Source organism: Stenella coeruleoalba, assembly GCF_951394435.1.
Source record: "Stenella coeruleoalba genome assembly, chromosome: 4".
Taxonomy (NCBI): Eukaryota; Metazoa; Chordata; class Mammalia; order Artiodactyla; family Delphinidae; genus Stenella; species Stenella coeruleoalba.
In genome coordinates this window covers 142,173,682-142,191,938 of record NC_137149.1, presented here as the reverse complement: position 1 = coordinate 142,191,938, position 18,257 = coordinate 142,173,682, and the positions used below count along the sequence as shown (strand labels likewise).

The window sequence follows — 18,257 nt, the reverse complement described above, 5'->3', positions numbered from 1 at the left end:
AGAAATAGTATAATAAAAACTATGGAATACGAAGCGTTTTAACTGAAATACGGATTCATTACTTCCCAGTACAAGTTTCTGGATGTAAGCTTATAACTAGAGTTCCTCACGACTTAGTTTTAGACATTTTAATTATAGAATTTAATTCATTTAATGCTCTTGAAATAGTTTCCCTTAAGTATTTTAACATTCCCTTTTAAGAGGTTTTCACAGAATTAAATTACTTAGAAAAATGTTTATCCTTGACTACATCACAGAACAAATTAAACCATCAGTGCAGCACCATGGCTTGGTCAGGTACAAGTGAATGAGACTTTATACGCTCCCTCATGGTGTGACCTTAAAGGTATCTCCCTGCAGCTAGAGGTTTTCATACTAAGTGAAGTAAGTTAGAAAGACAAATACCATATGATATCACTTATATGTGGAATCTAAAGTATGGTACTAATGAACCTACCTACAAAACAGAAACAGACTCCCAGACATAGAGAACAGACTTGTGGTTGCCAAGGGAGAAGCGGGGAGGTGAGGGATGGACTGGGAGTTTGGGGTTAGTAGATGCAAAGTACTACACACTGAATGGATAAACAGCAAGGTCCTACTGTATAGCACTGGGAACTATATTCAGTATCTTGATATAAACCATAATGGAAAAGAATACAAAAAGGAATGTATATATGTGTATAACTGAATCACTTTGCCGTACAGCAGAAATGAATACAACATTGTAAATCAACTATACTTCAATTTAAGAAAAATATAAAAAGGCATCTCCCTCAACACCCAAAGCTGTTATCTTGAAATAAATGAGCTCCAAAGAGTAAAAACAGATGACCATATTTTACTATCAGTTCAATCATATCCCCAAGTGAAAGATAACATTAAATATTTATTCTGCAATTTAAATTCATATCCTATCTTAGATAGGCTATCATGGAGGCAACATTATGAATTAAATATTATCATAATATTTTCAAAGTTATACTATCTTTGGTGATTTTTAATACTCCATATTTAGTTTAGTCTTATTCTATACAACTTATAATGTACAAATATGTAGATTTAGTAAAATTATATAAAAGATGTATGTAACATTTATAAGAAATATCCTAAGTATAAAATAATTGAAGACGTGAGGAAAAGTTGCTAAGGACTCACATGCCGGCACATATACACACACGCTTAAATCTCTCCCCTCCCTCCACTGGGAGCAGTGCCTTCTGTGGATGGCTAGATGAGTTTGGTCTCAAATTCACAATCACTTGTTTTACTATTTAAATTTGTCTTCTTCTTTCTCTTCATATTTTCCCTAACTCCCGGGGTATAAATCCAACTGTAATTTTTTAATGGAGGAGTTTTTAGGTTTGAAAGTTGTCATGGACGAAATTGTATTCCCCCCAAATTCATATGTTGAAGCCCTGCCGCCAAGGTGACTGTATTTAGAGACAGGACCTCTGAGGAGGTAATTAAGGTTACGTGAGGTCATAAAGGTGGGAACATAATTCAAGAGGACCGGTGTTCTTAAAAGAAGAGGCAGAGACACCAGAGAACACGGTGGAAAGGCCATGTGAGGACACACTCACTGAGCGGGCACCGTCAGCAAGTCAGAGAGGTCTCAACAAAAACCAACCCTGTCAGCACCTTGCTCTTGGACTTCCAGCCTCTCTGAACTGTGAGAAAATACATTTCTGGTGCTTAAGCCCCTAGTCTGGGGTACTTTGTTATGGCAGCCTGAGCAGATGAATACAAAAGCTAAAAATTATTTTTAGAAATTAAAAGACCAAGTTTATTTTCTAATCTTTGTGAATAGTGAATGAATCACTGGAATAAATCCTGTCCAAATAAATATACGAAAATCTGATCGTGCAGTTGTGCTCAGGTGGAAATCCTGTTCTCCTCAAAGGAAACTCTTTGCTCTTGTGTGAGTGAGTGCCTCTCACTGCGGTGCCCATGTGACCAGGAGCACAGGTGCATGACTCCTTCCCATGACACGGTGACAGGCTCAGTCACACCCGAAACACTGTGATTTGACCTGAACTTAGATCTCGGTGGCCTCTGACTTTCACCATCTAGATCTTAGTTTTAGTTTTTCTTCTTTTGCGAGTTTCCTCCTCACCCCTACATACACACGTAATGTTCTAGCAATACTGAACTCTTCATTATTCTAAGATAGCACGCTTTTCTTTTTACTTTGCAGTAGGAATTTAATATAATATTTATATAACAAAAGATATGCATAATTTTCTAGTTCACTGTGTTTTGGAAGATTGAAACCATTTTCACCTGTCATGCCTTGCCTTTCTTTTTAAACAAAAGTTTATTACGAAATTTACAAACATAGAAAAATAGAGGGAATATCACCATGAATTTCCTTATATCCATCACCAAGATTCAACATGTCCATGCTCCTGGCAGATGGCTAATTTTTTAGTAAAAATTAAACCCTTTTACATAATGAATACATTCCTTAAGCTTTCACATTTTTATTGTAACAAATAATAATATAAGCCTGATAATGTTTCCTTATGAATTTAGACAAATAGGAAATCATGTGCACTAAAATGAAGTATTTATAATCTTTGCCCTCTACATTGCTTATTTAAAAAATCTGCCGTGATGATATTACGACAGACTTTATTGACTCTTTAATCTCACCTTGAAATGTGGTGACTGTTGGCTTAAAGGATATTTTTGTAAATAGTTGCAGCTCTAAGTTGTTAAAGGCGAAATAATAGATCATAGATTTTTATTTTTCAAAACATTTTAAAACCACTCCATATGGCTAATAGCTTTGAATACAGTAAAGTCTAGCTTTAACCTTTCCTTATTTTTTAAGCAAAATCTGTTGGAAATCTTAGATGACGAGTCAATTATGTATAAGCAAACACTGAGAAAAACATACTTACTTTAGGCTATAATAATGATTCTTAACCTTTTTACAACTGACACCATGTCAGTGCATCTCCTGGGGACATACTGAAGAGGACCTTCATGGGGGCAGAAGTAGCAGATCTAGAGCTCTGAGAGATAAGGTCCTTGTTCCTCCAAAGCTGTGGAGAGCTTAGAGCAGCCATTCAGTACGGGCTGAGAGTTCAAGAAGACGGACTATCAAGACACAATAGTGTCAGGTGAGGAGGGGCCTTATGACCAGGAAGGTGAAGCCAACAAGGACCATTTGAAAGGGACTTCTGAACGCCCAGACTACATGCTAAGGAAAAGCATCAGGTGAGACTGTGAGTTACTTCTGCTATAAATAGTTTACACCCCACGATTTTTTCACTCAATGCACAGCTGTGGTTTGACCACAATGAGTGGCCAGAATGAGCGGTGAAGGGACATCAGACAAGAGAAATGAAGGGAAAGGCTAGAGCTTCATGGATACCTCTTTAGATGATTAGGTAGACTCTACCATTCCCCACCACCTTTTGTTCCCCTGATGTTGATACTGAAAAACAATCAAGGTAACTTATACTAGAAATATCCCCAGATGTGGGAAACTGTATTTAAATTCTGCAGGAGTGGTTACTCTGTGTTTCATATTTCTCTCCCTGTCTAGCCCCTGTTCACTTTTTTCAAAAAAGTTTTTATTGGAGTAGAGCTGCTTTACAATGGTTCTACTGTACAGCAAAGTGAATCAGTTATATGTATACATATATCCCCTGTTTTTTGGATTTCCTTCCCATTTAGGTCACCACAGAGCATTGAGTACAGGTCCCTGTGCTACACAGTAGGTTCTCATTAGTTATCTATTTTATACATAGTATCAACATTGTATATATGTCAGTCTCCATCTCCCAATTCATCCCACCCCCTCCTTCCCCCTTGGTATCCATACATCTGCTCTCTATGTCTGTGTCTCTGTTTCTGCTTTGCAAGTAAGATCATCTATACCATTTTTTAAGATCCCACATATACGCGTTAGTGTATGATATTTGCTTTTCTCTTTCTGACTTACTTCACTCTGCATGACAGTCTCTAGGTCCATCCCTGTCTCTACAAAGTACCCAGTTTTGTTCCTTTTAATGGCTGAGTAATATTCCATTGTATATATGTACCACATCTTCTTTATCTATTCCTCTGTTGATGAACATTTAGGTTGCTTCCATGTTCTGGCTATTGTAAATAGTGCTTCAATGAACACTGGGGTACATGTATCTTTTTGAACTATGGTTTTCTCTGTGTATATGCCCAGTAATGGGATTGCTGGGTCATATGGTAGTTCTATTTTTAGCTTTTTAAGGAACTTCCATACTGTTCTCCATAGTGGCTGTATCAATTTATGCTCCCACCAGCAGTGCAAGAGGGTTCCCTTTTCTCCACACCCTCTCCAGCACTTACTGTTCATAGAATTTTTTTGTGTGTAGTATGCGGGCCTCTCACTATTGTGGCCTCTCTCGTTGCGGAGCACAGGCTCTGGACGTGCAGGCTCAGCGGCCATGGCTCACGGGCCCAGCCGCTCTGCGGCATGTGGGATCTTCCCAGACCGGGGCACAAACCCGTGTCCGTTGCATCGGCAGGCGGACTCTCAACCACTGCGCCACCAGGAAAGCCCTGTTTGTAGAATTTTTGATGATGGCCATTCTGACCGGTGTGAGGTGATACCTCATTGTAGTTTTGATTTGCATTTCTCTAATAATCAGTGATGTTGACCATCCTTTCATGTGTCTCTTGGCCATCTGTATGTCTTCTCTGGAGAAATGTCTATTTAGATCTTCTGCCCATTTTTTTGATTGGGTTGTTTTTTTGATATTGAGCTGCATGAGCTGTTTGTATATTTTGGAGATTAATCCTTTGTCAGTTGCTTCATTTGCAAACATTTTCTCCCATTCTGAGGGTTGTCTTTTCGTCTTGTTTATGGTTTCCTTTGCTGTGCAAAAGCTTTTAAGTTTCATTAGGTCCCGTTTATTTTTGTTTTTATTTTCATTACTCTAGGCAGTGGATGGAAAAAGACCTTGCTGTGATTTATGTCAGAGAGTGTTCTGCCTATATTTTCCTCTAAGAGTTTTACAATATCTGGCTTTACATTTAGGTCTTTAATCCATTTTGAGTTTATTTTTGTGTATGGTGTTAGGGAGTGTTCTAACTTCATTCTTTTACATGTAGCTATCCAGTTTTCCCAGCCCCACTTATTGAAGAGGCTGTCCTTTCTCCACTGTATAGTCTTGCCTCCTTCATCATAGATTAGGTGACCATAGGTGCGTGGGTTTATCTGTGTAGCCCCTGTTCACTTTTGACCTTACCCTGCCGTGCTCCTCCCTGGCCTGCCCCAGGTACCCACCACCACCAGGACCACTGTCCAGCTTTGTTCTACCACGTTCGCTATCGCTTCCAGCCTCTGCTTGCTATCCCTCTGTCCAAACAACGAGGGTGGAAAGCACGATGTCGTGACACACTAAGGCTTTTAAAAATGCAGTGTTACTCCATACTGTGTGGCAGAAAAATGAGGCAGAGGCTAAGAACAGTGTTAGATGAATAACTGGTACTCGCTGTATAACACAATATAGGCCACACAGACTAATTATATACCTAAACACCTTCTATAAAGCTTAGTCAGTAGCTAATTTTAAATGTAAATATGTCCCGTATTATAATTTTCCTATTTTCTAAAGGAAATACTACAGCACCCCCTCCTATCCACCAGCTCTAAGACAAATATTTTTTAAAACGTGCTGCTTGTACCACTTGAAAAGTCAGTGGGTTATAATACGGATACTTTTTAATTTCTAAAATTACATTTGTTAATATAGCTCTTAAACATCTTTATAATGTGCAGCATGGAATTTATTTATACTATTTATCTTTTGTATTTGCTTTAAGCAAAGAGAAGTTGCTTTTTTTCCATCAACATTTTGAGGTAGATTCTGAGTCCAGGTGAAAAGGAACGAGGCAAACTAGGGCTTGGTTTAGTCTTTATCATTTAATAAGAATTTCAAAATAATAACTTTATAGAGACTAAATGCTACAGTAGATAAAATTTTCAGGAAAAATATGGGACTATAGTCTATTATATATAAATGTATTTTCCTTGACAATTTAAATCATGATTATTCAATAAGATGAATGGTAATTAGTCATTTGTATTTTATCAAATCTTTTCACGGAGAATAAAATTTGTTGTAATACTCTTCTTGAAGTTCATGCTGAGAGAATGCCTTAAAATTAGTCATTATAATAATAAAGAACTCAAGCATTTCCTCTTTTGTTAGACTTAAGCTCAATCTTTCTTCTACTAAAACATCATCAACTATCAGAGCATTACAGTAATATTCTGGTATTTAATCCGGTCAAAATAGTGGGGAAATCTACTGGCTCATAAGCAAGTCTAATAGCCAACTGAATGTCGTCCAACAAGGAAAAAACCGTCTCTGGACAGGAATGTGGCAATTTTCTCCTCCAGTGCTTCAGAATCTCTCTAAATATTGACAAGATATTCACGAGGAAGCCATGAAATGCATTAAATCAGAGGTGGCTTCCCATAACATACAAAACATCTAGATGAAAAGGAAATGTTTATTCAATCACTTATGAATTTCTAAATGCCAGCCAAGTTTAGAAGGGTCAAAATGAAACCTTAAAATGTTAACCTGAGTACTGAAATGAGAGTGTCTATAACACAGTCACTAATTCGGGTGTATGTGTGTGTGTGTGTGTGTGTGTGTGTGTGTATATATATATATATATATATATTTTGTTTAATTTTTATCTATTTATTTATTTTATTTTTGTCTGTGTTGGGTCTTCGTTTCTGTGAGAGGGCTTTCTCTAGTTGTGGCAAGTGGGGGCCACTCTTCATTGCGGTGCGCGGGCCTCTCACTGTCGCGGCCTGTCTTGTTGCGGAGCACAGGCTCCAGACGCGCAGGCTCAGTAGTTGTGGCTCACGGGCCCAGTTGCTCCACGGCATGTGGGATCCTCCCAGACCAGGGCTCGAAACCGTGTCCCTTGCATTGGCAGGCGGAATCTCAACCACTGTGCCACCAGGGAAGCCCGAAGGGGGTTTTTGTTTGTTTGTTTGTTTTTTTGCGTACGCGGGCCTCTCACTGTTGTGGCCTCTCCTGTTGTGGAGCGCAGGCTCAGCGGCCATGGCTCACGGGCCCAGCCGCTCCGCAGCACGTGGGATCTTCCCGGACCGGGGCACGAACCCGTGTCCCCTGCATCAGCAGGCGGACTCTCAACCACTGCGCCACCAGGGAAGCCCCCGGGTGTATATTTTTAAAAGAAGAAGAGCAAATGCAAACAAGAAGTACCAATGCCGACTCACATGTCGCTGCCATGTCGAACTTCATCCTGCTCCTTGGACTGGCGTCGTCGCTGTTTGGTGGATGTGGAGAAAGATGCTGATGATGTTCCAGATTCTGAGTCCTCTGAACTTTGCCCTCCAGAGCTATTAACATCCAAAAGATGTTGTTCTACAGCTGACCGGATGGTTCTTTCTAAGAGTCTGGTAAAAAAGAATGCAGAGTCAATCAAGCAATGAAACTTATCAATAACTGCGTTTAAAAATATGTCCCCGTACATGGAAAACACACTGGTGGTCGCCAAGGGGGAAGAGGCTGGGGGAGGGATGGAGTGGGAGGCTGGGGTCAGCAGACGTAAGCTCTTATATATAGAATGGAGAAACAACAAGGTCCTACGGTAGAGCACAGAGAACTATATTCAGTAGCCTATGATAAGCCATAATGGAAAAGAATATGAAAAAAGAATCTGCATATATATATATATATATATATATATATATGTATGTATAATGGAATCACTTTGCTCTACAGCAGAAATTAACACAACATTGTAAATCAACTATACTTCAATAAAAAAAAGTTCCCGTAATATTGGAAATATGAGTATTTTCCATGGAACATCTACTACCGCTTCATGAGCAAAGACAGTATGAGGCATTAATCCCCAAATATTTGCGCTGTGTATTAAAAACAAAGCTACACAGAACAAATTCCACCAATGTGATAATTGCGTTTTCTATCCTGGATTACTGAAACTCTCACGGCAGGTCTAGCAACAATTGTAGGAGGCATTCAGGAAATACAGATCATTTAATATAAGGCAGAATGAGGAAAGATTTTTTCCTCATAGAATAATAATGGACCTATTCTTACAAAGGTGAGTTTCTTCCAGATTTATACCAGTTCTGCAGAGGAAGACAGTATGATTTACAAAGCAAATTGGCACAAATGATTTTATGATGCCTATTATCTCTTTGGAATCCCTTTAAGATAAAATTATATAGGCAATAATGCTATTAAAAAAGAACACCTTACCAGAGCAATTACTCGTCATAACAGAATGGTAAAATCTTTCTAAACCTTTATTCAATCAAATTATAATATACATGATTGAAGCTGTATTCATGCAAACACCCCAATGTATATTACTGGAGATGGAAGGATAGATTTCTGAAGAAAACAGGTAAGCTCAGGGGCTAAAAAGAGTGCATGATAAGACAGATGACGTATCATTTTTAAAGCTATATAATCTTTCAATGTGTCTAAACCCATTTTTATCACTTCATTATTTAATTCTGAATAAGCAGGCATGAAAATTTCTAAACTGACACTCCTCAAAGCATGTTTTCCTTCACTTGAAAAAAGAATCACATCCAAACTCATCAAACTGTATACATTAAGTATACAATACAATAAGTATGTGTATAGTTTTTTGTATATACACCTCAAAAAAGCTGTTAAAAATTTTAAAAACCACATATATATTTTAAAAGTGGTCAGATTGAGAAACACATTCAGTTAAATGAGTTTTGAAAATTTAAGAACTTTACATTTTCCAAATGTAGTTTTATAATAGACTCATAGTAATTTCATTAAAACTATTTTACAACAATGAGCAAGTACAGAATGACTAGGCATTAGGACTTTAATATCTAGAACTCTACAACCCCACGATTTGAGATTACCTCATAGTGGTACATAGGAAAGTGAATAAATTAATATATACATACATACCAAAGCCACACCTTTTCCAAACGTTATACAAGACATATAAGAAGTAAAGGTCATTAGGAAACAGACAAGAACACATCAGTCTTGCTGTAATTCTGGAATCTCTTTAAAATTCTCAAAGATAAAAGACATCAAATCTGCCCTCGGAGTGCTTCCTCCCATAACAAGGAAGGGAAAAAAAAAAAAAATCCCAACTCATCCTATTAGAGCCACATTCATACCAATGTGTGTTCCTTCTAATGCTTTTCTCTTCCTCCTTATCACACACCCGCCCCTTCTCAGCCGCCTGATCCCTGCTCATGGAAGATGCTCCCAAAGGCCCACCCAGGTCCCAGCAATGTCATGGGGTGAAGCACAACGAACAGGCAGGGGGAGATGGTTGCAGTTCAGATTTTAGTGTAAGTGCGGTTGGTCGTCTTAGGAGGAAAAAGACATGCGATGGACATATTAACAGAGCACTGCCACTGCCCTGTGGAAGAGGGACTTGCTGCCATCACTAACTTGCCTCCTCTTCTGTGTCCTATCAGACTGTAAAGGCCCCAAAGGCAGAGCACAAGGCTTCTTTGACATTAGACACCTAACACTATGCTTGGCATATAGCAGGCACTCCGTAAACGGAGGCCGATTCAAACGAACAAAGGAAGAAGTAAAACACACGGTTCATGTTTCCACCTTTAACGGCAAGACACCTCCCAGCGCACACAGACTGCTTTGCGCGTACTAACTGACACGATTTTGACTAAAATGCACAGAAAATCTCATATGTTCACACGGCTGAGGGGTCTCCAGTCACACACCCACGCAGAAGCTCAAACGGGAACACTTCTTATTTGGTCTCCTCCTCTGGGTGGTTTTAAAAATCATCATTCGTTGCTTATTATATTAACCTTCCAATGCTATACACCATTAGAAAAGCTTTTTTACTGTTTAATACATGAGAGGAGGGGGAAAAAAGCCCAAAATCCGGATCACTTACTCGCCCGTTGCCGACACATTGCTGACTTGGGATACGTGGGCACTGTAGAAAAGAAGCAAAAGAAAGGAAGCCAGGTTAGACAGAGGACCAGAGAGTGCGAATCCAACATGTGAGGGCATCCCGGGCTGAAAGTATTAGCCCTGAATGACCCTCACATGACATTTAATTACCCACTGACCGCTGCTGATTTTTACCTGTCTCTAGATTAGAGATGGCCCTGGGTGCATATCCCCAAACAGCTTCTTTTCTCCATGTTAAGATGTCCATGACGGATAGTTTCAAAGGTGACCCCTGAAAACCATTTCTGCCTCTCAGACTATGGCCATGGCCCTAGTCTGGGGTCTTTGAATTTTCCCCAAATGTTAATACGATTGCTGCCCACTGCTTTCCTGCTACCAACTGCCCTGTCTCTGCTCTCTGCAGCCCAAGTCTGTTCCCTCCTGCCCCACTCCCTCCGGACCTGCAGACAGAAGCATCTTCCTAAAACTGCTCTGAACATGGAGCGGGGGCCGTAGGGGCAGAGAACAAGGAACAAACACTGTTTTCTACACGACTCTATCTGAGCCACATTTTCTGCCTAAGTTACTCAAGATGGAAAATACCTCAAGCTCTATAATGTTTCATCTTAACACCTAATTTATAGCCCTTTTATTGAGCATTTATAAACTTCCTCTAACTTTCCCATTTTCTCCAAAGCCTGAATTCCTTCGAAAGTATTAAAAAGTAGTCAGTAAAAAAAAAAAAAAGTAGTCCATATAAAACGGAATGGTGAAATGAGAGAACACTATCTGATTAGCACGCTTCAGAACTTCACCCTTTTGCCCCCGTTCTACTTTCATATAAGCACAGTGTGGGTCGAGGCTGGCATCCTTCTTAACCATATCAGTGTGAGTACTTTCTTACATTCTGCCTTGTACTGCTCAGTTGGCTTCTAAGTCAAGATTCAAAAGTATCTATGTTGAAAATGAGATTTAAAAAAAATCTTCAGTGCATGTCAAACTACACTTTTGCCTAATCTAACAGTTCTCCCATTTTTACTTTCTTCTTTGTAGAAGACACCTGAAGAAAAGAAAAGCTGTTAATGACCAATACTGCTGGTTGCCTTTCAATCACTCCAAGCATCCTCATTTACACTACAGAATTTTCAGCATGTGAATGTGTTGCTTTGGAATCATCTGTCGAGCTTTTCTTCCACGTACGTGTATATGTGTATCTCATCCCTTTCCATTTAGAACCTAAGTGCTTCCAGGGACTGTATAATATTCCTCATTTCCTTTCATGACAATACCTACGAATACCACCAGCACATACTCATTATCCCAAAGGTGATCAACAGACACTCACTCTTTAACCCCAGAGAATTCCTTTAGCTAAAGCTGTAGCTCTTTGTCATGGTCACAAACCACAGCCAAGTCCCAGAACAACTGCATAAAAGGGTGCTGTTGTTCACAAGGGAAACGTATGAGAAGAATCGTCATTAATAAATGAATGAACAAATAAATAAACCCGAATGCTTACTGAGTGCCGTGCTTCAGACATTGTGCTTAGTATTGCTTACATAGCTTTTCTCATTTACTGTTTACAAGAACCCCATGAAGTAGGTACCATTGTTTTCTTTTCCCTATTTTCAAATGAAGAGGTTAGAGAGGTTAAGTAACTCACAGTCATAGAGCCAAGAAGCAGATGAGCTGAGATTGGAACCAAGAAAGTTTTAGCTTGGAGTCTCAGCTCCTAATCACTACACTCGACTTTTTGAATCCATCACTCACTAGAAGAAACACTCACTAGAGTCATCTTCCCATATGGAGGCCTGGACTCAGGTATTTAACTTTGCTTTTAATTACAACCATTTCTGCCTCACAATACCTGCTATTCATAGAGGTTCCCAGGTTACATAACCAACAATAAATCCTTTGCGGCTCTCTGTCCTGAGCTGGAACAGGCAGTCCCTGCTTTCGATGCCTGTGGCTCACTCTCTGTAAATTCAACACTGTATAATTAACTCCGGCGCTCCATGTCTCACGCAGTTACACAACCTTGGTTTTGGGGGCAGGGGCCAATTTGAATAATGACTCCGGGAGAACATACAGGCGGGAAAAGAATACAGAGCTGCTAGATACTAAAAACATTCCAAAGACATAGAAATATAATCAGCCAATCAGTCAGCCACGCCATCTCAGAATGAAGAGATACATTTCCTCTCCTCCCTTCTATACACTTTTGACCTGAACTTCTTTTTGCTTATTAAAAAGCACACACTGATATTTTTATGTTCCTTTTGGGGTGGGGCAGGGCGTAGGGAGGAGAAGATGAAAAAAGGCGAGGAAGAAAGAGACACGGAAATGACAACAAATGGGACCAGGTTCTTAGACTCCTAACTCTCTAACTCTAATGTGCACCAGAATCACCCAGGATCTTGTGCACACACAGATTCTGATACAGTAGGTCTAGGTCTAGGAAAGGGGACCTGAGATTTTGTATTTCTAACACATTCCCCAGTGATTCTGATGCCGTTGATTTGTGGAGGACATTGTTTAGCAAGGTTCCAAATTCCTGCAACTAAAATTCTTTTAGACTTCAGTGACTTAGATATCACAATTGCTGTTTTGAAAGATTCTAAGTTATGAAGGTATGATTTGGAAAACATATGCTAATTGGAATGAATAAAAGGCAATACATCAACATTTCCCTCAGAGCTTAAAGAAAAATGACCTGAGCCATCGAAATCAGTCTTAAAGAGCCTTTCTCAGAATACAAAATAAATGAAAAAATCAATAATAAGACTAAGTAATTAAACCATATTGATTTTTGTTAATACATATATCTTAGGTCAAATTTATGATAAATTTATATTTTTGTGTTTTTGTAATAGGCCTTTGGAATTTTTGGTATTACTTAATGTGTCCATACTTCCATGCTTTTAAAACAGAATTTTTCTAAAGGAAGTATTCTTTTTTTAAATGCCAAGAAACAATTTATTAGAGAAGAAAAATCTCTCATCCAAAATACAGAAATCTGTACAACTCTGCCACAATCAGTACACATGAACTGTACAAATTCACACCAGTTCATAATTTACCCAACAAACTATGACTAACAAGGTTCACAAAATAGATGGTGGTTTATGGAAAAGACTTTTACCCAATTAAGTACAAGAAAAGTTACAAAGCAGACCTCCACTTTCTAAAAATAAGAAGTATACTCAGTCTTAGAAAACTACAAGCTAGCAAATGTACAGAGAGCTGGCCGGTGCTAACACCACCCTTGAGAGAGTCTCTTTTTAAGGGTCTTCTTCAAAGGCTGTTGCCACTGCAGATTCTGGTCACTTGCTACTTTCAAGGCCAAAAACACAATACAAGGTCTGACCATTTCCCCAGGTCATCCTTACTAGTTTGTCTTATGTACATTTATATTTAAGAGCTAGGTAAAAGTCTTGTCATAAAATTTCCAGTACTACCACGTTTTAAAGGTTGAGCTGCCAAAATGGATACCAACTTTAAGTGTCATAGTGCAAATGTTCTCTGCAAGTTCTACTGCAGAGAAAGGTTCTTTGAAATACAGATTTGCGTTAAAGGGACTGATGTAAAAATGGATACTAACTTTAAGTGTCATAGTGCAAATGTTCTCTGCAAGTTCTACTGCAGAGAAAGGTTCTTTGAAATACAGATTTGCGTTAAAGGGACTGATGTAAAAATGGATACCAACTTTAAGTGTCATAGTGCAAATGTTCTCTGCAAGTTCTACTGCAGAGAAAGGTTCTTTGAAATACAGATTTGCGTTAAAGGGACTGATGTAAAAATTTAGGCATCATGTCTGGGAGAAACTGAAACCACCCTAGGACTTCTCTCCCTGCGAATAAGGTGATCATTTACTTGGACTCACAGGCTATTAAATCATTGAAAGGGACTGTCCAAACTATAGCACTGTCACGTACAAATTTTTTTTAGCACTCTGTTTTGTGCCAGAACTTCACAGCTGTGACATGGTTTAAATTCCATAATCCATCCCCCAAGAGGCGCCCACCCAAAGCAAGTATCAAATTTATCCATCCATTATAAGATGACCCGTCCATAGACTATATCTTAACCTGATACAGTCATTATATTGTAGCGTTGGGAAGGGCTTGTTCTGTCCAAGAGAAGTTCCTCCTTACAGCTGATTCTGCTGTCTACCGTTGGCACGTTGGTGCTGTTGCGGGTGCTGCCTCCTGCTGGTGAGGCTTCGTACAGCACACAGATGGAGCCATCCATCCTCTCCAGTTCTGCAGGACACTTCGTAAGGGTCAACCCAGAGTGTGAGTTCACTTGGGAGAAGCCTGAACAGCTCCTGACCGCTCAGTCCAATCGGCTGTGCTGCCTGTCCAGTGAGAGGATCCATTTTATGGTTGATGGGAATACAACGGTAACCCGATCCCTTGCAGGGCTTTTCTGGGAACCAGTGATGTTTCTAATGTTCTGCCAGCAACTCCTGCAGGCTCTGCCGGAAGGGCTGCAGCTGTCGCTCGCTCGTGAGCCCCTTGATGCGGAGGAACTTGGAGATGAAGGCCTCGTTGGCAGCCATCTTGCCTATCACGGTGTTGGCCCGGGTGTAGAAGGGATGCGCGGGGTTGGTCCGGGCTACCTCACAGGTCAGAGGGCTGAGAGAGAGAGAGGGAGGGAGGGGCAGACGGCTACAATTTTTCTCCTTTCTTTATAGTAAAAAAGTTATTTTCGAGACAGGAGGTGGCCAGAGAGAGGAAGAGACGAGTGACCGCAGCCTGGTCACAGCGCCCGGACCTCCCAGGCCACCGCCGCCTACGGCTCTGCAGCCTCCGAAGCTCCCAACAGTTGCATTTCCAGCTCCGAGGGGCCTAAAGAAAGTGTTCTGAAAAGAGAGCATTTTGCGTTGGGAATCAGAAAAGTGAAGTTCTGGTCTTGGCTCTGCAGCTAATTAGCTGCAATCACAGTCAGATTGTTGGTTAGCTTGGCTGCTTCGGGCTGGTTTCTTCATACAGAAAATGAAAGACTTGGTTCATGATCTCTGGGATTTTCTTTTAGCTCTAAAAGTTTATGACTATCTCAGTTTCAAGTTTATTGCCCTAAAGTTTAATTCATTACAAAAGGTTATACCTGCATATTTAGTTGTATGACAGTGTCAGTCATAGTGAGGGTTTATCAGATATCAAAATGGCTTTGCTCAGGTATCCAATCACCTCCATAGTTCCTGTGGGATGTGCTTAACACTTCATCAATAACAAGATTTCTAAGAATATTTACTGTCAGAAATAGGGCCTGCTTCCGTTGCTATAATCAGCTTATGGAGGTAATGTTAAGACACTAACAAAAAGACAATAAGCAAATAAGCTAAAGTGAAAGATAATGATTTTCTTCATCTACACGTAGCTTGTTTTCTATCCCCTGCAGAGGGCTAAGAATAATGAAATTTTTTCAGAGCACTTGACTGATTTGCTAAGAAAATCTCTTACTTATGCAGCATAAACACCTGAATATGGAAGAATTCATTTCCTAATGTTGATAAAGCAAGTATTCAAAACTAAAATGAATAAGCAGACTCAGCATTATGGTCAATTTCATTATCCAAGCCTACTTAGGTGATGATGCAAATGAATGTTCTCCTGGTACGGTCATTCAAAACAGATTCTAAGCCTACTCTGAAATATATTCTATGATATAGTTAAATATATTTAGTCTTTATTTCTATTAGCAAAACATTTCCATAAAGTGATTATGCTCAGCAATGTTAGTCTATAAAATGTGCATGTGATAAGATGCACAGAGTGCCTGTTGACGAGTGATTCTCTTATTAGATCTCTTGATTTGAAATAAAGAAGCCTTTCAAATCGACTGAAACCAGACATCTTGAAGAAGGATGTGTCCTTTTTTCTGTCCTCTTACTTCAGTATATTCTCTTTTCAGTGGTGTATGAAATGCTGCCCGTAAAATATTGTTTTAGTAGGAACCATTAGGTCTAACAGAATTATCCTTTTTCTCTAGAAGATAATATTTACATTCAATTTTTTTAATGAGTAAGAATTTAAAAGACAATTACGTGATGTTTGTTTAAGCCTCAGGATGAGGATCCAGTAACTAATCATCAAACCAGAATGAAACTCTTCATTTGTCTATTTAACAGAATACGGTATTTTTAGTATCATCTTAAAATACTGAAAGTTGATACACAGTGTCAACATAAAAGATGATTGTACCACTATTTCCTTGTAACTGTATAATGAATTTGTAAATGAAAACATTTTTATGATTTTAGTTCAATTCTCTACAGTGCCATAAAACAAATACACTCAGTCCTCAATATTTATTCACTTTGCTTTAACTTTTACATATGATGACCACATGCAGAAATTTTAGGGAGCATTTATAGGTATTTAGATTTTGACAAAAAATATTTATCCCCACACATTTTTATCGAAACTCACACATACTATTCCTTTAAGTATTAGGACTGATTTGAAGAAATGAATTATTCTTCATTCCTATATCTTGATACTGTATTAAATATTTTCTAACAAATTAAACTGAGCCCATCAAAATGTCAAAATACATTTTGTACAGCTTCTTTAGGGCCCTAATTATGGGAGTTATCAGTTTCATATATTTAGAATGTTTTGCATAAAAAGACATTCAGAGCTTTATTTTAGTTTTTAGACTAAGGTCTTTATAAAGCAAAATTGAGAAATGAAATGGAGAGGTGACTATATATACTATACCCATTTATAGATGAGGAAATTGAGGTTCCGAGAGGTTTAGTATCTCACTCAAGTTTACACAGCTCTGATTCCACCTCACGTAATCTGGCTTCAGATATGTCCTTAATAAAAACATAATCCTTATTCTCAAATAATGCTGCTATTCACATAAATCTTTGGCTACACATCTATTTCTTTTCTTAGAATTAGAACAGATTATTAAAAGTACTTTTTGCATTCACATGGAAATTTCTTCTCAAAATTTATGCTTTCCAGAAAACCTTTTATTTCATCTAGGTTTTCATGTTTACTAGCATAACATTGCATGAAGTATTCTATAACCTTTTAAAAACTACTATACCCCTCACAGCAAACTTCACTTCTGATTATTAGTATTGTCCCTTTTTTTTTTCCTTAAGTTTACCAAAGGTTTTCTTTTTTATTATTTTCATTTTTACTCTCAAAGAATGAGTTCCTGGATTCAAACATGAGTTCTGCTATTTTTATGTTTTCTTTTATTATTATTAAATCCTTTTGGGTTTCCAAGAAGTTGCTTTTCTTCCTTTTTATAACTTCTTATTCTGAATGTGTGGCTCGTTTATTTTCAATCTTTTTAAGAAGGTGAAGTTGCCTCTTAAAAAGAGTTCAGATCTCATTCCACAAATTTTTATATGTACTTTTCCTCTTTTTCTTCCAAATAGTCTGTTTTTATTTCCTATTTGAATTTCTTCTTCCCTGTAGGAGAGTTTTCGTTGGTTGATTGGAAATTTTTTGTTATTAATTACACTGTGGTTAGAAGACACAACTTAATATTTCTACTCTTCAAGAACTTTTAGAGATAGCTGAGTAATCTTTTAGAAAGTAGCAGGAATGCTTAAGCCCTATTTGTAGATTGTAAAGTTTAGTGTATGTGATGCTCCTATATTTTAAATCTTATTCATTTTATTAAGTTCTCAGCACTATTTATAAATTTTTGTTATAGACATATTGTGGTATATATAAGTTCTATACTTCAAATGTGTTTGCATGTTTATCCTTGTTAACTTAAGGGTTTAAATTTATATGATTTGATACAATGCTAGTTTATACATACTTATTATTTTAACCTTTATATTTTTAGTATGGATTTTACCCAATAAAGTCTAGGTTTGTCCTGTTTAATGGATTTGGCTTTAAACTCTAGTTGTTCTGGTATTGATATTGCTATCTCTGCTTTCTTTCTGTTCATATTTATCAGAGATAAATCCTATATTATTAACCTTTCTGTGTTATTTTGTTTTAGGCATAGCTCTTTTGAGCAAAACATAGTTCAAGCAGTCATTTAAAAAAAATTACTTTTAGCTTTTATCAAAGAATTTAATCCATTTACACTTATTGTCATAGCTGATACATTTTTTCTAGTTTTATGTTTTTGCTTTATGTTTTATAATTTTGGAGCTTCCTTTTCCTTTGATTTCTGTCTTTGCTCTTATCTTCTGAGGTGATTTGGGATATACGAGTCCTATGCACAATTCTACTAGTTGTTGCCTCTACAACCCATACATCTGTGACTATTAAAACTGAAACAAAAACCCAAAAAACAAACCACCAAAAAAAAAAACCCTGAAACACT

General features: G+C 38.2%; 1 protein-coding gene and 1 pseudogene across 7 annotated transcripts in view; both read right to left on the bottom strand.

Moving 5' to 3' along the window:
• FAM13A (family with sequence similarity 13 member A) overlaps nt 1–18,257 on the bottom strand; it is a 356,108-nt gene that overhangs the window by 59,751 nt on the left and 278,100 nt on the right. For all 6 annotated transcript variants that reach the window (XM_079920400.1, XM_079920402.1, XM_079920401.1 and 3 more), the window contains 2 exons: nt 9,943–9,984; nt 7,259–7,438 (listed from right to left, as the gene is read on the bottom strand). In XM_079920400.1, the coding sequence (XP_079776526.1) occupies nt 7,259–7,438; nt 9,943–9,984 (222 nt within the window). The remainder of the gene's footprint in view (nt 1–7,258; nt 7,439–9,942; nt 9,985–18,257) is intronic.
• LOC307185848 (protein BTG1-like) lies at nt 14,025–14,809 on the bottom strand (annotated as a pseudogene). The gene has a single exon. The product of its transcript is annotated as a protein BTG1-like (transcript).